The sequence below is a fragment of the Stigmatopora argus genome, chromosome 8, assembly GCF_051989625.1.
Source record: "Stigmatopora argus isolate UIUO_Sarg chromosome 8, RoL_Sarg_1.0, whole genome shotgun sequence".
In the NCBI taxonomy this organism is placed as follows: Eukaryota; Metazoa; Chordata; class Actinopteri; order Syngnathiformes; family Syngnathidae; genus Stigmatopora; species Stigmatopora argus.
In genome coordinates, this window is record NC_135394.1 from 4,610,413 (window position 1) to 4,631,857 (window position 21,445).

The 21,445-nt window shown below is 39.8% G+C and overlaps 1 protein-coding gene across 3 annotated transcripts; it reads left to right on the plus strand.

The window, feature by feature from the left end:
- The first annotated feature begins 1,110 nt into the window (after positions 1-1,110).
- acsbg2 (acyl-CoA synthetase bubblegum family member 2) lies at positions 1,111-20,948 on the plus strand. 3 transcript variants are annotated; one of them, XM_077606822.1, is made up of 15 exons: positions 1,132-1,268; positions 1,647-1,669; positions 7,015-7,147; positions 9,256-9,368; positions 10,214-10,491; positions 12,090-12,178; positions 13,151-13,352; positions 13,425-13,574; positions 14,065-14,241; positions 15,150-15,331; positions 15,425-15,667; positions 17,034-17,251; positions 17,320-17,459; positions 18,622-18,865; positions 19,718-20,948. In XM_077606822.1, the coding sequence occupies exons 3-15, from the start codon at positions 7,038-7,040 to the stop codon at positions 19,834-19,836; spliced, it is 2,265 nt and encodes a 754-aa protein (XP_077462948.1). In that variant the 5' UTR covers positions 1,132-1,268; positions 1,647-1,669; positions 7,015-7,037; the 3' UTR covers positions 19,837-20,948. The 3 variants fall into 3 exon arrangements, with proteins under 3 accessions (XP_077462947.1, XP_077462948.1, XP_077462946.1); XM_077606821.1 differs by lacking the exon at positions 1,647-1,669 and having other exon boundaries at positions 1,111-1,268; XM_077606820.1 differs by lacking the exons at positions 1,132-1,268; positions 1,647-1,669 and adding an exon at positions 4,446-4,606.
- The last annotated feature ends 497 nt before the right edge of the window (positions 20,949-21,445 follow it).

Consider the following 21,445-nt stretch of genomic DNA (forward strand, 5'->3'; position numbering starts at 1 on the left):
AATAACTAAAATTGCTCCATTTTAAACAATTTTTAAGGGTTTTGTTTTCTAAAAAAAAAAAAAATGTAAGTCAACTGCATATTTGAAAATCATTTTCCCCAACATCCAGTCTGAATCATGCCATGTTTATACAGTCTTTTATAAAGAAAACGGTTTGAAAATCATCAAGATTTTTGCCCATTTATGAGTACCATTTTAATGGAAAAACTACTCACCTCAGATTAGTTGCAAAACAGCCCGCAAGAAAAAAATACTTCTTAAATACGGCCGCCGCCAACTGAAATGTCTAAATCTAGCTCGCTGTTTGTATAGATGTAATGACCATATTTCCCAATATTTACAATCGTAATCTGATGTCAAAGTTTTGTCCTTTATGATTAATATTGTGTTAGTTGGTTAGTTCTTCTTTTTCTCCAAATATTTATTCTGGAATTTAATTCTGATTGGAAAAACACTTCAGTTTAAGGATAACACGTATTTGTACATTGCAAAGCCTAAGTAAACTATCCTTAACTGACCTTAAAATGATGTGGAATTTATTAGAGATTTTTCTGCACCTTCAATTTTTTACGCACGGTGGCAGCAGCCATCCAGTTATTTGGCACAGTCATACTTTTTGGCTTATTTTATTTAAATCCGCAAAAGATGACTCCATAAACTAAATAAATGAAAATAAAAAGGGAAAAAGACAGAAACATAATAACTAGAATCAAAACCGTTCCTGGCATAGAACAAAATAACACAAATCCTTGAGTTGAGATTAAGAATATTCCACTCCATGCGAGAAAAAAAAAGCATGGCACTAAAATATCTCATACATATTTTGATGACAGAAATATTTTTGTTGTTGTCGTCGTTAGACAGTATTTAAATGGCTTCAACCGACTTTGCTTCATCTGTGGTCTAAAATATTTTGGTAAATATAATTTTGGCAGCACCTACTTACCCCAATTAGAATATTCTTAGGTAAATTACAATTTAGCCTATTTTCAATGCCATTTAATTCCACGAGTTTGTTTATGCATAAAGCCATTCTCGCTGTCTTTTTCCTTTCAAAATGTCAAAGGATGAAAGTGAATTTTTGAACCCATATATCAAAGAATATGTTAAACGCGAAAGTTCAAGGCGCTTTATTTTGTCGTCATTCAAGATGAAAGGTACGCTTTTGTTTATATTCGATGAACAATGCAATCGTATTCGTCAGTTCATCAGAAAATACAAACTTGACAACACGAAAGCTTACGAGCTGTGGCTTTGAAAACTTTAAGGTAAACTACCTTCTTTGAATATTTGCAACGAGGACATGCGTCTATATGTATTTTTTTTTTTTTTAATTCCGTGCATGCTTTTTACATGTAGAACGCTTTGAGACAGCGTAAGTAAACCGATGCAAAAAATTAAAAACTATTACAATATCAAAACCAACTAACCGTTGAAACACAGTAGATAGTGTCTGAGTATAATTGTAATTTGGCCAAATTAAACAACCTTGATGGAAAACTTTTAATTGGGCATTTTTGGCCATCATGTCGGAAAATGGGCGTTTCACCTCTTTAAAGCTCGTCAAAGATCTTTATGAAACGTAATGATCAACTGTTTAAAAAAAAAAAAAAAACAACAGAACACATTTGTTCCTTCCACTACAGAAACTTGAAAGGAATACGAGGCGGTAAGTCTTGATTTAAATTTTTACTTTTAATAAAACAGAAAAGCAAATATATGCTGATAAAATGTTACTGCTATGAGCACAGAATCAAATATAAGACCGGACCTCGAGATCTGTGCCACCACAACATTTTGTATGATCCGCAAAAGCAAATGATACCCATCGATTGTTTCTTGCTGAAATGTAAAACAATGCTGCATATTGTATTCACCTTTGAAAATGATTAGGTATTCAAGCATTTTTCAAATTTGTAGTTTATTTTACAATATGTGGGCGGCCTGGCGGCTGTAGGTTAGCGTGTCGGCCTCACAGTGGGGGATCTGGGTTCCAATCCAGGTCGGTCAACCTGTGTGGAGTTTGCATGTTCTCCCCGGGCCTGCGTGGGTTTTCTCTGGGTACTCAGGTTTCCTCCCACATTCCAAAGACATGCATGGTAGGATGGCTGGACACTCTAAATTGCCCCTAGCTATGAGTGTGAGCGTGAATGCCCTGCGATTGGCTGGCCACCAATTCAAATTATTGTCCCCCACCACTGGCCCGAAGTCAGGTGGGGTAGGCGCCACCAACCCCCGCGACCCTGGTGAGGATAAAGCAGTTCAGAAAGGAGATGAGATGAGGGGAGATTTTACAATACACTAATATGCAATGTCTAATACAGCAATGTTTAATACAGCCATGCTTGACTCATAAATAAAATCATTCAACGCTAAAGCAACACTCTTCAAATATGTATACTAATGTGATAATATTTCCGACTAGACCAGAGAGTCAAGCTGTCAGCGTCATACAGCGACATCTACAGAATCTTGAATTTAGTGAATTTAGTGCATACAAAAGGCTGATGGCAATGATGAAAATTATAGACTTTAAAGTGCACCCTATGTGAGGAAATATGTGCCGCGATGTATTTGTATGGTTTATTATCGCTTAATACAGGGAATTGCAATCATTAATAAGGGGAGCAATTGGCTGAGTTTGACAGCTATGATAATATCAGCCTGTCAGTGTACATAGAAACCAACCAGCCCCAGTGGAGCATCTGGTGAGTGAGAAAGCATGTCAATGACTGAAAGTAACCTCAGCGAGTCATACGTCAGCAGCGAGTATAGCCAACCGCAACTGAGCGTGTGCGCAGGCGTGGACTCAATCCGACAATCAGGTGATGCTGTGGTGTGTTGGCAACGTGGCTTCTCTCAAAGCAATGGGCTATGACTTATCTAGCTATAAAAAGATTTGATGAGCAGTCATTTGATGCAGAGAATGTCATGGTTGTTTTATTATGAAAAGAGGATTGCATGATTTTTTTAAATTCTTCTGATGAATGGCAATAGTACTTTGTTTGAATTTTGCCATTTGCCTGCCACTTCATGAAAATCAATCACTTGTGCATTCCAAACCAGGCAGAGGCTTTTAGTATACGTGTCATTGTGTCCCGCTCTCTTCCTGCTGTCGCCCTGTCCAAGCTGTAGTGTTTGCTCAAGTACCAAGTACTCCTTAAGACCTGCAAGTACACAATTAACCAGACTGAAGCTGACAATTTCATGTGCATGTTGCTATGATGATGATAAGCTTAAACAGTGTGTTAATGTTCTGACTCCTCATCATGAGATTCTTGATTACTAGACTTGGAGAACAGAAGTGAACCAGAAATATAAAGTAGCTGATGCCCAGTCTGGCTTTCTCATTTGTATTCAATCCTAAAAAATGCTTATGAAACATGACTTATATATGCTCATGAACGCAACATTAGGAAGTCAATGCACGGTTTTTGTTCAACAACCTGTTTGTTCACACAATTAACCAGGTATTCAGCCAAAAGCTGTTTCCATTGAACTTATGAACAACACTGTGACCTGCCTTTATTACATGTTTCTCAGAACAGCAGATGCATCACATGAATTAAAACTGAATATTGTCTTTCAACAACTAACCAGATAAAAAAAAAACCTGACTATCTGTTATCCTTTTTTTTTTTAAATCTTGTTGGCAAAGAGTTTTGTCTCTCATATAATGTAACACGAAATATCTTCAACGTCAGAAAGATGAATTGATGATATTTTTCAATTCTTCTTTTGCGAGAAAATACTCATTTTACCTGCACACTTTTTGTTAATGAGCAATGCATAAATATAAATAAAAATGGATACAACATAAATACCTGAGGAGCACAATACCTCCTTAATTTAAAACTAGCATATTGATTTAATGGAAGATGAAATATGGATTAATGTGTGATTCTTAATGATCCCATTTACTTTGATTTGCTTTGTACTTTGTGCTTTTGCTTTGTTGTTCTGTCCAATCACCCTCTGCTACTGTCACAATGAAATTTCCCGAATGCGGGATGAATAAAGTTATCCAATCCAATTATGAAGACATTAAAATCAGTGTTAGTTATTTAGGTACAGGACGTGAAAGCTCCATTCTAGTCTAAAATAATTTAACCTTCAGTAACCTTAAACCAGCACAGTTGTAGTCTGTTGTTTGACTCTGTGCACATGTGCGTACGGGAATATCTGCAGGGGGATGGGTTGGTTTTGTTGTAGTATCATTCAGAGAAAGAGAGAGAGTGTGTGTGTGGGGTGGGGCGACATAGACCCTGAGCTACAACTTCCCCCCTCCATCTGATTCACATGGCTTGCATGGCCTTATATGGAAGATGAGTCTTGTGGCGTGAGCATTTTCATCCTATCACATAGCTTTAGGACAGGGGAGGTGTGTGAGTGTGTAGAAGGAGGCACGGACTCTCCAGGGTGGGGTTTTTCTCGGGGAGGGACCAACCAAGGGGGCTGCTGTTTGAAAATGAATGATCGTCTACCCGCCTTGTAGGTGTAGATAGAAACACTAGTAGATTGACATTTTACTTGTAAACCAAATAGTCGGAGGAGCTTGCACACTTAAATCTCAACCGGGCTAAGAATCCTTATCCAAAGATGCAATGTGAGTAATTTAATACATTTTTCTGTGTTATTGAATTAAAATTTCTTGTCTATATTTGCTTGTCAGCGGCAAAAATAGCATCTTGCAAGGCTTTTTAATGTTTTTTTTAATAAGGATTTTTTTCCCTATTTTTTTTTATACATTCCCTTCATTTTCATTTTAAAGGATTGTTTTTTTTTTTTATTGATTTCTTTTTTTTCTGTTGCATTTGCCTGATGAGAATGGGTGCAGCTTTTGGTGCAGGATATTTCTTTTTAAATGGTCTATTTTGAAATGACGTAGTTTGGGTGATCGCTCTGCAAATGACACGTGGAGAAGCTTGTGTCTGGTGCAGCAAGGGTGTAACCCACCAGGCACTCGTTTAAATTTCTCCCACAAGAGGTGATGCGTTTAAAGTCCCCATTGGCTCTCATGGTCATCAATGGATGCATAACATTTTGGAATACTTGGCATTTCTACAAACTGCACTAGTGTGGTCATACACAAGTGAATTTCCAGAGAATCCTGTCCAGTTATAAACTGCTGCTCTGGATTTTTTTTCCCAAGAATGAACAGCTGTTAAAGGGTGTAGTATCAAAGACAGCCAAACTGTGACAAGGAGAGATCTCTCGAAGAGCTAGTCCTGAATATTCGATAACCCAAATTAACTTTATAGTAATGCCATTCATTGTTAATTTTGTGGAAACAGCTTGAGTCGTTGTGATAAAAAGATTGAGAAGATTCCAGTAGTATTCATTATGGCAACTCTAACTGTTACTGGTAAAGAACAACTCTGACTAAGCATAACTGCCCTACTTTTGCAATCCATTGTTGATTGCTTGAAATCGGTCAAACATTCTACATCTTGTCATCGTCACTTTGGGAATTCATCTGCTTGTTCATTCATGCAGAGGAATTGTGTAAAATCAGAAAAATACAGATGAGTGGTCTGTTTTCTTTCGACATTTGAGGAAATAGTAATGGTGTGTAAATTGGGTCCGCTGTAAAAAAATACATGATTTTTACCGACAGAAATTAATATACACGACACATTGATATTTCACGTGAAAAATATTAATCAAGCTGAGGGTCATGTCAAAGCCATGTTAAATAAAAGTAAACAATATTCAACCTCAAACTAGGGATGTCCAGATATGGATCTTTATCAAGGTGTTTCGCCAAGACCAGTTCGATGTAATACAAAACATAATGTAACGGGCAAAATTTCAAAACATATTTTACCTATTGAATTGAGCGTACCTCTTTAGGAAATGCTCTGTTTACGAATATTATGCGATATTCTATGATTCATTTCCAAAGAGAAGTAGTCCCACTCAGCCAGTTTGATTTAGAGAAGCCGAACAGCACCATGCTACTGAAAACACTCGACTACTGGATCGGGTACAATCTTGCGCGTTACTTGGAAAAAAACCTATGTCGGGTGGCAATACTGATACTGACTATTGGATTGGGACAACATCACTCCAAACCCACATTGCAAAAACATAGACACATTTTACATGTACTTTGCATGTGATTTGAAATATATAAAGTCCAGTCGGGTACTAGGAGTAAGTATGATCAAAGTCAGCAAGTTGCCTTCTTGTCTGTCACAAGACAATGCAGAAGTGCAAAGTGATGCTATTTTGGGGAAATGGAAAAATATTTAGCCTTTGCTCTCTGACCCATCTCCAGTCCCGTTAACCCAGCTGTCCTGACAGGCCATACACAAACTAGGCAACAGGTCACAAAAAGCTGAAAAGGCTACTGGTGTATGTTTTCACTCACTGGACTGTTAACAGAACAGAAGAAGAACAGAAAAGGGGTTTTTAAGTAGTTTTGATTGTCAAAGGGATGTAAAAAAAAAGTCCCCTTTGAATCTAGAATGTTCCGGTTTGATCAAAAAGTTGACTTTGTAATAAAGAAAAAATATGCTTTCAACTATTCATTTCATTGACTCCATGCAGAAAGATCACAACACAGATTCTGAACAATATTTGCATAACACACAGGTGTTTTACCCACTGCGACCCTCTGAAATCAATGGATTATCATGTAAGCTTTGACACTTACAACTATGGCAGGGGTGTCACAATAACCTCGACCTGAAAAGGACCAGGTCAGGTTCTGAAGTCCCCCTGTTGTGAGTCTTGTGTGTATTATAGTCACATGCCCTGCAATTAGAGTAGGGGAGCAAGGTTTCATCACCATGTTTTAAATTGTTCTTGGTCTGTGTTACAGCCACCTCATCCTGAAAATAACCCAGTAGAATTGAGTAACTCTTATCAGACAAGATGTCAAGCCCTAGCTGGGTTACTGAAGGGATGTTATCGGATAGTGATTTGCAATTTACTAAGCCAGTATAGGATGGACTTGTTTTGATGTTGGTGACCATGTGAAATATTAATTACTTCCTCTTCTCCATGCAGTGACCGTGTGTGAGTCTAACGCCATGTCGGAAGCTGGTGTTCTTCAGCAGCCTCATTCTGATGCTTTCACCGAGTCGGTCTGTGGTGCGGGCAGCAATTCAGCGTCCTACGATCCAGCTTCGGATATGACCAAGTATGTAAACACAAAACACGATAGAAGTTGAGCACTTCAGGCTCACTCTCGTTTGAATGTTTTTTTAGTACTGACTATTTTTGCCACAGTCATTTGAAAATGAATGTCATTCATTTATATGGTTCTTTTAAGGTATGCGGCACTGTAATCTACAGATTTTATAGCCATCGTTATTATTTGAAAACATACAAACCTCAATTGCAGTGATGTTAATTATATGGTTAAAAACAGTCTATTCAATTTAATGGACTACAACTTTGATCCTCTGGCTATCACTAGAATGTCTGTGGTTAATTTCATTACAGTGGTACCTCGAGATACGAGCTTAATCCGTTCCGGGACTGAGCTCGTATGACAAGTTACTCGTAACTCGAGGTAAAGTTTCCCATTGAAATGAAAGGGAAACAATTTAATTCGTTCCAACTCTCTGAAAAAAACACCAGAAACAGGATATTGGATTGAAAAAAAATGTTTTATTTCTTATAATTCGCCATATATTGACAAAGTAATAAATAACGAGTGGTTTAATAGAAATAAAGTGTTTAATCTAACTAAAATTGGCCGGATTTCGCCGAGGGGAGAGGGGCTTCGTTTTTTTTTCCCTCCACACAACGCACTCGTAAACAGAACAAACACTCCACCCTCACGTTCGCTATCGATGGGCTGTTTGCTGTCGTACTATTCCCTTCAAAATATTCCGAAAATGATGCACACAAATGTCCTCACAATCGGAGAACGCACGACCACTTGCCAACGAGCAGCAAGCAGTCTTATCAGCGATCGCCCCGCTGCTCATCTTCTTCTTCTTCTTCTTCTTCTTTTTCACCTCAGGCGCCTGAGGATTACCCTCAGCAGCGCTAGGGCTGCCACTGGAACACGGATAAGTTCATCCAGGGAGTTGCCCAAGCCGCGATGGTAGCGTTCGGTCATTAAGTCCGGACAGCGGAGCCATAAGTGTTCAGACGACTCTGTTTCCTCGTCGCACAGGCGGCAGCGATCCGAGTCGGATTTCTCATGGGAGCTACAGGGGCGCTGGCTAGCGGCTCCTTTTAGCTTGTAGCATCTGTGTTCGCGTCCCATCGAACGGCGCCTATGATAGAGTTGCTGCCGGGGATACTTTTGCGAGCACGAGTATACTTCATTACCCAGAAAGCCCTCTTTTCACCGCGCATGCGCGTTGTGCGTTTCCTGGTCTGAATAGCTCATCCGGTGCTCGTAAATATTGTTATACACGAAAGATATGCCAAAAAAAATGCCATGGCAACCTGGCTTGGTCGCATGACGAAACTTTGACCGCATCACGGGCGAATTATTCGATCGAAATTTCCCCCGTAAGACGAGCATTCCGTATGACGAACGGTCGTATGACGAGGTACCACTGTACTTTGAACAACCTTCGTGAGCAAAAGTCACAACAGTTCAAGAATGTTTTTTTTTCTCAAATGCAATTGTAAGGTGTTAATTGTTTAAGGATTTGATCTTTTTGAGTTTGTAGTATTATTAAAAGATTGAAAGAGTCGCGGGTTAGAGAGTCGGCCATACGGTTCTGGGGTCAAGGGTTTGATCCGAGGTGGATATTGACTGCGTGGAGTTTGGATGTTCTCCCTGGGCTTGCATGGGTTTTCCTCGGGTTATCCGGTTTCCTCCCACATGACAAAAACATGCAGGGTAGGCTATTTGAACACTCTAAATTGCCTCTAGGTATGAGTGTTAGCGTGAATGGTGTCTGTCTCCTTGTGCCCTGCAACTGGTTGAATGAATGAAAGAATTGAATTGAAATTAGCGTTGATACCCAAAACAAACAATAAATTAACCAAAAAATGAATTGTTTTTTATGTCTGTGGAGTTAAAACCTTTGAAGACAGATTTCCTAAATGATTAAACAGGGATAATAGGTTAATATTGTAGTGAACAGCAAAAGGGGAAATAACAGCTGTTTAAAGAGTAGGCCTGGAAAATATATTATAGCCAATTGACAGTAAATTAAGATTCTAGTGCTTTAATGGACTCCAAAAATCCACAGAATTTCTGTGGAACGTGGGTGACAATTCAGCTTGGGACATCACCCTTCTGTTTGCTAACGTGTTTTTCCTGTTCCATTACCTCAGTGAGTCGTCTGAGGAAGAGATCACTGTGGAAAGGGAAGAAGAAACTGCTGCCCCCAACGCAGTCACTAGCAACCTGGAGGTCTCCAATGAACACACCATGAACACACAAACAGGTGACCCAGAACAAACACATTGCTGATAAGAGCAATGTTTACATTTGCTTTCCCCCACCATTTGAATGTTTGCATAATTTGGCCTGGATGGTTGATGATCACAGGGGCCTTTTGACATAAAACTTGGTTTATTGTAGCTTCATGTTGGAGCAACATGGGTGAATTCAGCAGGCAATTGATATCCCTTCCTGAGGAAGTAATATCTGCTTCCTGTTCCCTATCATCCGTTTTACACCGTTTCCTGGTTTTGTACAGAGGGGAAAAATGGTTATGAAAGATCTTTGTTGCATGTATTTTTAATTGCAAGTGTGACGTTAGAAAGAAGGAAAACACAATATATTTTTAGTTGTATGTTGAGGGTCGCACGGTTAAAAATTAACATGTCAGTTCTCACTTCCTCATTTAAATGATGAGCCGCTATTTTAGGCCAAAAATAAAGGTTTTTTGCATTGGTTCATTGGTTTAGTGTGCGTGATCCATATGTGTATATGTTCAGAATTGGTTTGTCATTCAGTTTTATAAAGAATTTATTTTTTGATCAAACTTTTTTTACTTTATTAGAGGTAAACAAACTTTTGGTGTCTATTGTAAATCAAGTCTGCAAGCAAGACACATTTAAAAAAAATTAAAAAAAATACATTACAATTCGTAAAGCGCAGCAGTGTATTTATGCAAGAAAGCTATTTTAATTTTGTTTACCTTTAGGTATTATTTTTTTTGTAAATTAATTATATATATATCCTTTCAGGCAGGTAGTTCAATCAGAAACTGTTTTTGGATTATTTGAAATTTAAAGGGCCTCCTCTAATTCTTGAATGACCCCCATGTGTCTCCATGCCTTCTAGTAAATACCCCCCGCCCAGACTCCCTGTCAGTGCCACCAGCAACACTATCACAGTCCAGCCTCTGGACGAGTCAGGGCGATGGTGAAGTGAAGCTCCGCATGGAAGACTCTGGCCTGGGATCTGTCAAACCTTTGACGGTCAATCAGCTGTTCCAATCAACTGTGAAGCATTTTGGCCAATTTACTGCTCTCCAGTGGAAAGAAGGCGAGCAGAAGAAGAGCTTGAACTACAAGCAATACTATGAGACCTGTCGCACAGCAGCTAAGAGCTTCCTCAAGGTGAATGATTCAAGATATTGCTTTGTCATTGAGCTTGGTGGTAAAAAAAGCTTCTTTATATGTGTCTGAACAAAAACTGCTTGTCGGTGAGGTTTTCCAGTTTAACTGGTAGGTTTCAGGCCTTGGAATGTTGGGGTTTTGTGGCCATACTGTGCAAATTCTTCGAATCGCTTCTAGCTATTGGTAAATAATCCTTTACTGGATGGTGTTTGACATTTCTGAACATTAGTTTCATACACACCGCAAAACTATTCAGTCTTGCTTATACAGGCGGTGTCTTAAAGTCATGTGCTAGCAAGCTTGAACTACGGCAAAATGGCATGAAGAAGTCTGACTGAACCACAACCCACACAATGTGGAAGCCTTACTTCACAATAAATGCTAGACACAGCGTCACATAAGTGTGTTCACTGAAACATTTCAATAATGCACAATGTGTGCTGAAATCATGACATGAGGATGACTGGATTTCTTTGGGTCAGGTTTCACACTTGAACTCATTGTAATATAAAGCTCTGTTTGTCCTAAGCAACCAATGATATCCTTTTGCATCTTCTTTTTACTCAAAAGCCAATTGTAGTGTCATCTCGTGTCATCGTATTATTCATAGTAGTACAGCAGAATGACGTATGCCATGGATTTATTCAACGATTGACTTATTTTGATACCTTGTCATGAGAATTCGTGTCCGCAGCATGTCTGTCTAAAATATGCATTCACAGCCTTCAGCAATATTCTACGTGATATCCAAATACATGGCGTATACACACTAAGGTCAATGATTTGTGTAATTGTGTATATGATCATTGGTTTGGTCTGCGTGATCCATATGTGTATACGTTCCCTCTACTCACTACACATTTCTTCTTATATGTTCCATACCTGTCAACCTCTGCCGATAACTGCCCTTATAAATGATTATGATTCCCCTTACAAACCCCAAAAAAAACTTACAAACACCGTACGAGTCGTACGGTGTTTGTAAGTTTTTGGGGGGGTTTGTAAGGGGAATCATAATCATTTATAAGGGCAGTTATCGGCAGAGGTTGACAGGTATGATGTTCATCCATTGAATGCACCAACAGTAATGAATTCGTTCAATAGACTAAGATCACAGATTTTTGGTACTCTGAGGCCTCTGTTGCCTGTGATGCATTTGAAACGTATAAATAGTGATCGACCGATATGGGTTTTTCAGTACCGATACAGATTATTAGTATTAAGAGGAGGCCAATAACCGATATTTGGAACAGATATGCATTTGCAGTAAAAGTGTAAAAAAATGGTGTAAAAAATGCAAACCCTGAACTTCATAGAGCTTAATTGAATCACACAACTATATTTTTATAGATATACTAAAGAAATGACAAAGTCAAAATGATCTATTCTACCCCTATATATCAATTAACGGTCGATCACTAATTGTCAGATTGTTAAGAAGCAGCATACAGCACACAAACACAGGGAGAACATGAAAAGTCCACTTAGTGAGGACTGACCTGGGATTAAACCCTCGACCCCAGAACTGTGAGGCCAGGGCACTAACCACTAACACCCCGGGCCACCCTATACTGTATATATCTTTTTTGTCTTTGCAGCTTGGATTGGAGCGTTACCATGGCGTCGGGATCCTGGGTTTCAACTCTGTGGAATGGTTCATCGCTGACGTTGGAGCCATTTTGGCCGGGTGAGTTATATATATTTCTTTCTAAGATAATCACTTCTTAAAACTTGCTGAAGAGAGGTTTGTCACCTCACCGATAAATATCTGTCTTCACTTGATCTTAACTTGGATCAGTAGGCATCTTTGTTTTAAGACGGCTAATAAAGAGCTGCAATGGTTGCATGGGGCAAAGCACATTAAACATTGAAGCAGAACAAAATAATTTTTTTCCCCCCAAATTCTTCCGATTGCTTCCAGTATTATGTGGTGAAACATGAGTTATTCCATTTGGTCATCAAAAAAACAAAACCCTGCAGCTGAAAAAAGATTAAGTGATAATAGAGGCCAGCTATGTAATAAGTGAGCTAATGAAAAGGGTTATTCAGAAGTTGACACTGTTGGCTGTAGCAAATTGGTCCAAGCACTTGACTGGTCGCCTCATATTGTGGGGTAGTTTATCAAGCATCCACACCTGTGGACCATTTAGAGCAGGGGTGTCAGACTCGGGTTGGTTCGCGGGCCGCTTTAACGTCAACTCGATTTCATGTGGGCCGGACCATTTTAGATAAACTTAGATAGACTTTTTATAAATGGATTAAAAAAACTGGATTAAAAGCCCTGAATATTCAGTTTTTTATAGATCTAATACAATGTTTATTTTAGCTTTTTATATATATTTTTTAGATTTTACAAAATGATTTTTGAACTAAAAACACAAAAAATGATTAAAAAAATACAATTATTGATTTAAAAGGGGAAAAATCAGGAAATTTAATATACATCGATACTCTTCATTTTAATTTGATCCTAAAACAGAAAGTCGGCACTCATGATTTACTTTCCCGGGCCATACAAAATGATGCGGCGGGCCAGATTTGGCCCCCGGGCCGCCACTTTGACACGTGATTTAGAGCAAAGGTCCCCCTGGACACTGTTTTTCTTGCCCTCTTGCTGTTTTACACATGATCACGATCATACCTTCCTTTTCCGTTGCAGTGGCTTCGCCGTGGGCATCTACACGACCAATTCCCCTGAAGCCTGCCAATATGTGGCAAATAACTGCCAGGCCAATGTCATTGTGGTGGAGAATCATAAGCAGCTTCAGAAGATCTTGCAGGTTCAAGAAAGTCTACCGCACTTAAAAGCCATTGTCCAGTACAAGGGCACGCTGAAAGAGAAGAAACCAAATCTGTACACTGTAAGTCAACAACGATGAATGGTAATTATTGTTGATAGAAGCAGCAGGTTAAGCATTTGTGCATCCTCGCAGTGGGCTGAATTTATGAATCTGGGACGCAACGAACCTGACGCCCCCCTTGACGAAATCATCAGCAGTCAGAAGCCGAATCAGTGCTGCACCCTCATCTACACCTCAGGTACCACGGGCCAACCCAAAGGAGTCATGCTGAGTCATGACAATGTAAGTCATACCACTAGTATATAAAATATATTTTGGAAAACTGATTTTTTTTGTGTGTGTGGGTGTAAAAGGTGGTATACAAGTGTAATAGCCTGACTTTCATGTTTCTTATCGTCTGTAATTGCACTCGGGAACAATTTTTGTTGTTTGGTCTGCCGGCTGCAGAATCCAAAACGTATCTTTATTTTTAAATTTTTCTAAATTTCAATTTTTCTCTTATATAAGACTCCCTTTCAGAAATTTCTTTTTGCTTGTAGCTAATTTTTGTTTGTTTTTTACTGATAATGCAAACAAGTTTAAAACTGATAAACCGTGCATGTATTAATGCAATATTGCAGTCTCAATGCAATTGTGTGAATTGAATACATAATAATAATGAAATAATAACAATAGGGCGGCCCGGCGAAAAAACTAAGTGAAATTTTTGATGCGGCATCGCCAATTTCGTTTTTTGGGTTTTAATCTCAACTCTTGACTCCGTCGCCCTCAGCTGACCTGGACGGCGCTCTCGACAAGCCGTCACGTGCGCCTGACGGACGCCACCGAGTCCCAGGAGGTGGTGGTCAGCTACCTTCCCCTCAGCCACATCGCTGCCCAGATGGTGGATATCTGGCTCACCATGAGGGTGGGCGGGGTCACGCACTTTGCCGACCCGGACGCGCTGAAGGTGAGTTCTGTTTACACGTGGATGCTAGCCGTCATGTCACTCAAATAGTGTTGTGTCAATTATTGTGCACTGTGGAAGTAGCAAATCGCATATGGTCTAGAAGAGAGAGAGACTTGACGGATGCGCTCGTAACATAACATAGCCTTTAAATTTAAATTAAATGAACTTAGATTCCTCCACACACTTAAAAAAGTTTAATCTTGCGTTACACTAAATTTAAACCTTGTGCAATAACCAAGGCAAAGAGGTTCATGTATTCCACTGCGGCTTTCGAGGCGAACTTCCTGCTCTTCTCCATACGTAATGGCGAGCCAGCTCAGTTACGCATACACTAATCATGTTTTTAGATTATTTCGTTCTTAATATCGATTGTCATCATACGCCTTTTCTTCGCACTACCCTTCGTTGCACCGGCTTGCTTTGGACCCATTGTTTTTCCCTTAATTCTGCACTGACTAACGCAAAAACACGGAAAAAAATGCAACGCTCCGCCCAGTGATCGTAGATATCTTTGCACGAGGGAGATGCGGCGAGAAAGACAGTGCGCTGAAATCATAAGCAGCCTTTCGCGTCTCAGCCACCTGGCTGTCTCGTATGCTCGTATCTCAAAATTTGTCTTGTATCTCAAAGCAAATATTTGCTCGGAATTTTACTTCAAATCTCAAATTCCTCGTATGTTGGGGCACTCGTATGTCAAGGTATTGCTGTTTAGAAAAACAGTTCTTTGTAAGAGATGTAATTCATACACTGTTGGAACAAAAATGTCTTCTTAGTACTGTGCAATATCACGGTATTACGATAGAAACAAGCAAAACAATAGTTAATTAGTTAGTTATTCAATTAAATAGGTCAGATATATCGACTGGCAAAGTTAAACATTGTTTTTATTGTTCTTGGATTATTCTCAGGGCTCTCTGGTGAACACCCTGAAGGAAGTGCGACCCACTGCCTTCATGGGGGTGCCACGTGTGTGGGAGAAGATGCAGGAGAAAATGAAATCCACCGGAGCCAAGTCGTCCGCTGTCCGCCGTAAAGTTGCCGCCTGGGCTAAAGACGTGGGTCTGCACACCAATCTGAGCAAGATGAACCAGTACGTAATCAACAGACATATCTCATTTTGGATATTTTACAATCCATTGCGAGAGCGACTTTGTGACGATTGGTGTTTTTTTCTTCTTCCCAGAAACGGAACAGCGGACCACACACCGTTGAGCTACCAACTAGCAAAAAAGCTGGTGTTCAAGAAGGTGCGCAAAGCTTTGGGGCTGGACCGATGCCACAGGTGCTATACAGGTGCCGCCCCCATTACCCGGGACACGCTGGAGTTCTTCCTCAGCTTGGACATTCCGCTGTACGAGCTGTACGGCATGAGTGAGAGCACTGGGCCTCACACCATCTCTCTTCCCAATGCCTTTAGGATCACCAGGTAACTAACATTACCCTTTCAAAAATGACAGCAATCATTACAGTGGACAGCTATTCAAAAGTGGACACTTATTTCTTTAAGGGCCAATGTCGCACAATTGCAACCAGCAAGATTGCTGACTATAAAAAGACAGTTGCTAATATGGTGCGTCATGTCGTTTCTACAAAAATGGCAGACATCTGTCACTTAAACCTGAGCATGATTTGTGGTCGCGGTTTCATTCTGTTTTGTCGTTTATACCGTTTAAAACCTTCACTGGTCGAGGAGTAGGAGTGTGAGAGGAGAGAGAGCAACAGAGCGAATTCTACCAAGATAAGTTGCCAAGAGAATTTTTTTTACCGCTGTCAAAGTACTTTGTCAAGTAGTGGCTGACTCTAAATCTGAAGAGGAATCTTCACCCCTGATGATGATCAGTCATCCAGTGAGACAGAAAATATCACTTTGAGTGACAATGTTAAGTTTTCTCATTTACCATGTTTTTTTTGTCTAGACGTTTTTTTTTTAAGTTGCAGCTATTTCAGGCATGGGCAAACCGGGCCTCGAGGGGCCGGTGTGGGTGCAGGTTTTTGTTCCATCCGATATAGCACAGACAGTTTAACCAATGATATTCCTGCAGAAAAAAAGAAGCACCTGACTGCAATCCACTGATTGCACTTGTAGGACACCGGATTGGTGAAAAGGTGCCCTCTCAATGGGTTGAAATGAAAACCCGCACCCACTGCGGCCCTTTGTGGAATAGTTTGCCCACCCCTGAGCTATTTGAAAATGTTACATTTAATGTTTCGTTTTTTCTTATTTAAAACTGGTGCGCAAAAGGTTAAAACCTTATGGAGCATGCATTTTTGCTAATAATAGAATAAAAAAATGTAGTATTAGGAATTATTATATTTAACGTTATTCTTAAATTGATCAATTATTGCAATATTAAAAAAAGAATTCAAATGACTAAAAAGAGTAATATACACAATTTTTTTTCATAGTACTATTTCATTAGCAGCCATCGACCAGGTGTATCCATTCTAATCTACAAAGATTTTGTTTCAACTGATCAAGGACAGGCAGTTCAACCAATACGTTTTTTTCCTGAAAAATTATTAAACTCTTAAGACATCAGATTGGTGGAAATGTATCCTCTACTTGGAATGAAAACCTGCACCCATTGAGGACCGGTTTGGACATGCCATTAAACCTGAAAGACTGCAGTGAAATGGCGCTAGTCAGCTTAACAATAGGGGTGATTGAATGTTGGTTCATTCTCCCCTTCTAGTCAGAAAAATATTGGAATGTCCATGGCTGTGAGTGATAGCCAATGAGTTTTAATAAGCAACTCCCAATTTCTTTCTTTGTTTTATTTCTTTTCTTACAGCTGCGGCAAGGAGCTCCCAGGTTGCAAGACCAAGCTGCACAATCCGGACAAGGACGGCAACGGTGAAATTTGCTTCTGGGGTCGCCACGTCTTCATGGGCTACCTCAACATGGCCGACAAGACCGAGGAATCACTGGATTCCGACGGCTGGCTACATTCCGGTGACCTCGGCAAACGTGACGGCAAAGGATTCCTTTTCATCACAGGGCGGATTAAAGGTGCTTGGAAAATGAGAAACCTGCTGTGAAAGCCAAGAAAGGGGCGTCAACTCCTTTTGTTGTTTCAGAGTTAATCATCACAGCAGGCGGAGAGAACATCCCTCCCGTGCCCATTGAGGACGCGGTCAAGGAAGCCCTGCCTATCATCAGCAACGCCATGGTGATAGGCGACAAGAAGAAGTTTCTGTCCATGCTACTCACCATTAAGGTTTGACAAAACGCACAATTGTATCATATTTTAATTATAGCGTTTAGGAAAGGATGAAAAATTCATGACCGCCCCTGTCACAAGTGACAGTGATCTCTAAATATAGCAGCCAGCTCATTTCTAGACACCTACCTCCATGTTTTGTCGTAATTATGGTAAATGCCACCTGTCAAATCCTGTTTTCTACTGCGGAACTCCCTAGTTAATTTTAACCCGTGTTCCGAGAAGATGAAGCTAGATTAATGAATAGGTCTGAAACGGTTTTGTCCACGTAACAGAACCAAAATGAAGCCTGTGTCTGCCATGACAACAAAAGCATATGAATAGGATGGATTGGGATTACCAATTGGCAGGTCGTACTGCCATCTCGTGGCTAACGCCAACATTATTTGACCCCATACTTCTTGCTTTGACAGCATGCGACTCCAACATCGTATCACCGATGATGTATAATTAACTGGCGCAGAATTAAAGATTAAAGTCCTTTTGCGAGTATTGACATCTCGTCAATGGCACTAGGACTTCATAATAATACATTTTATTTCAAAGCGCCTTTTAGGACAATCATAGAACTGACTATTTAAAGTGAACAAAGCACAGATTAAAAGCAAAATCCGGTAAGCATTCTCAGTCAGTCCCACTTTGAAATTGGACACCCCTCATTATCAATGGCAGGCAAGAGTTGAATACCATAATTTTTTTCTATTTACCATAACTTTTTTTTTACTGATTGGAGGAAATATAACCAGACCGTATTTGTTTTTATTCATTTAAATTTGATCAATGTTGTTTTTATTAACACTTTGTAAATGTATAATTGTATCTATTCATTCAAAAATATGAATAAGTATTCATAAGGATTATAAAAATATATACTTTCAATATTTTTCTAAGGATTCTGTTTACATTGGAGTTTTATGTTGTAGAACTACTTAGATGTTTCATTGTGACAGATTACATTAATGTCAATCTAAGATAAACATTTGATGGGGTGTCATAATTGTTTTTTTTATTGTATGGTGGCATATCGCTATCGTGATATAAAATGGCATATATGGTGAGATGTTATTTCATATCGTACAGCAGTTTTGATTCAAAATAAACCACAGCCATCTAATAATTGAAATAAGTGACCCCCTGCAACCTTTGATTTACCCTCCAGTGCCAGGTGGACGCCGACGGTGCCCCGCTGGACGAACTCGCTCCGGAGGCCTTGGAGCTGTGCAAAAAAATGGGCAGCAAGGCCACCCGCGTCTCGGAGCTGGCGAGTGGCCGCGACCGGGCCGTCAACGCGGCCATCCAGGACGGCATCAACCGCATCAACGAGAAAGCCACCTCCAACGCTCAGCGCATCCAGAAGTGGTACATTCTTGAGAAGGACTTTTCCATCGCCGGGGGTGAGCTGGGTAAGTTGTGCAACTACAATTATGAATTCATTAAATCGAGTTATTTGGTGACAACAAATTTAGAGTTGGGGTTTGTTTTCAAAGTGTTGTACTTAGCTTTTTTAAACTTGGGAGGATACACTGCCCTCTGGTGGTAACATTGAACACGATGTAACGTGTCTAATAACAATCCAGCTACTCCCTTTTGTTTAAACTAACAATTTAATGAATTACTTTGTTTATGCCCGCGTAATTTAGTTTAAAGGTAGTATATTTAGAAATGTTTTCGATCAATTTGTTAAAATAAAATAAAAACTTGGCATAGCATTTAAGCAAGCGGACTTTTGACAGGCCAATTGGTTCTTTTAAAATTATTAATTAGACATTTGCACGCCAACTGTTTTGTGTTGTGTTTCATTTCCAATTAGTGATGTTTTGCTTCTGTTTCTGTTTACTGTCAATTTAACAAAACCACAAAATGTCCTGTGTAACCACACCAATAAGATCGCATTTAGTGAAGACAGAGGAGGTTTATTTAAATGGCCGCCTGGTGGTGCAGTGGTTCACTCGCTTGATTTCAGTCCTGGCAGGCGTGGGCTCGATTCCCGCAGGTGACAGTATGATTGTGCGAATGGTCATCCGTCGCTCGCTCTGTGTTCCCCTTCGGCTGACTGGCGACCGGTCTAGGGTGTAGCCTGTGTTTACATCTTCAAAAATTATTTTGCAACACTTTAAATGTCTGTTATCTGATTACTCGATTAATGGATGACTAAAATAAACAATAACTACAGCTCTAGCAAGCTTTAAGCCTTCCTGAATTGATTGAAAAGTCACAACTACCATTAGTGACACTTTGGCTCTTTTTTTGGACAGGACCCACCATGAAGCTGAAGCGGCCCACTGTTTCCAAAATGTACAGAGAGCATATTGAAAACTTCTATAAAGAAGTGACTTCTCCAACAACTCCCGATAACCCGCTGGCTCCCAAATAGAGACGAGAGCGGCCCATCCGCGCAGTGTACGCGCTCATTTCTCGCATTTATTCATCTGCTTGTTAACGGATGTTTTCTTTTTGACGGCCTTACTTTTGGGGGTTTACTACATTGTTAATTGAACGAGTGTGGTGGTTTTTGAAGATATTGTGCATAAGTTACATTCAATTATTTATTTTTGTGTTACATACAGATGTGAAGTACCAACAAAAAAGCTTTTCTTGTTCTCATTATTGCACTGGAACACTTCAGGAAAAAAATGTTGCGTTTAATAAAAAATGTTTTGGTTGCCATGGGGCTAATTAATCTCGAGAAATATTTCGTAAAATGCCAAATTTTCGTTTATGTTGTTTTAGCAGTCCTTGAAGGAGTTAAAGCAAATCCTTCATTTATTTGAAGAAAAGTAACATTTTTAGACTGTGTCCGGATTCTACTCATTATCCATTGAAACAATTTCATGTGAAGTTGCAGCCTCTTAACTTTGTTGTGTTCACTTGCTGTGCTCTTACGTGATATTGTATTGTAAAATATTGCTGCTTTAAACCTACCTTTCTTGGTTAGTCAGTCATAAATGACACGATGTTGGATTACTGTCAAATGGTTAGACGTCAACTGCCTTTTTAGCTCTAGATTGGACTTTATGCAATTTATGTCAAATGTTATAACGCGTCAGCCGCATGCATTTAGCTTCGCAGATGTTTCCTACTTGAAAACAAAATATGATGGAATCCAAAGAGCTGTGATGTAAAAGAAGTCTTAAATGAAGAGAATATTGTAGCACTCCTATTGATTGTTGCAAGATGGTGGCTTTGGTGACACAGGGTCACTCGAAAATGTTCAGGGTTTATGTGCTGTAATTCTAAGATATTTACTGTGATTTTTGTTTGTTTAATAAGGGGACTATTATCAGAATGTTACTCATACATGATTCCACGTTTTAATGAAGGAGGTTGACTGTGTTTATGTTCAACTGTGATTGAAAACAAGCCGAGAAGATTCCAGGAAACTGGACTCAACTAAAGTAGCTTTTTGTAGATGCAAAACGGGCAGAATGACTTTCACCAATGTGAAATACTGTACTGGCTAGCCAATAAAAGTTGTACAACCAGCTATCTGGTGTTTGTCTTATTTAGGGATTGTATTACTCATTTTCTGAACCACTTCTCCTCACAAGAGGTGCGGGGGGTGCTAGAGCCTATTCCAGCTAAATACAAGCACAAGGCAGCGGACACCATGAATTGGTGGTCAGCCAATCGCAGGCACAAGGAGACTGACAACAATTCATGCTCTCACGCCAAAGTGAATGGAGGATTTCTTTCCAACCTCACAAGACGAAGCCATTTCACCAATGATGACCCGTTTTAAAAGTTTTTTTTAAACCCTTAAAGGCCACTTACAGTTTAACGACACCACTAGCCAAATCTCTAAATGGAGATTGGTGACGACGACTGTTCCATCACACTGCTCTAACTGGCTTCAACGAGGCCCCCTCCCCACCTCATGTATCGTCAGAGATCAATGGCGCCGTCCTTTTCACCCCTTACGCAGCCTCACGACCTCCACGTGAACCCCAAGACCAGGTCATTGGGCGGTCAATGACAAAACACCA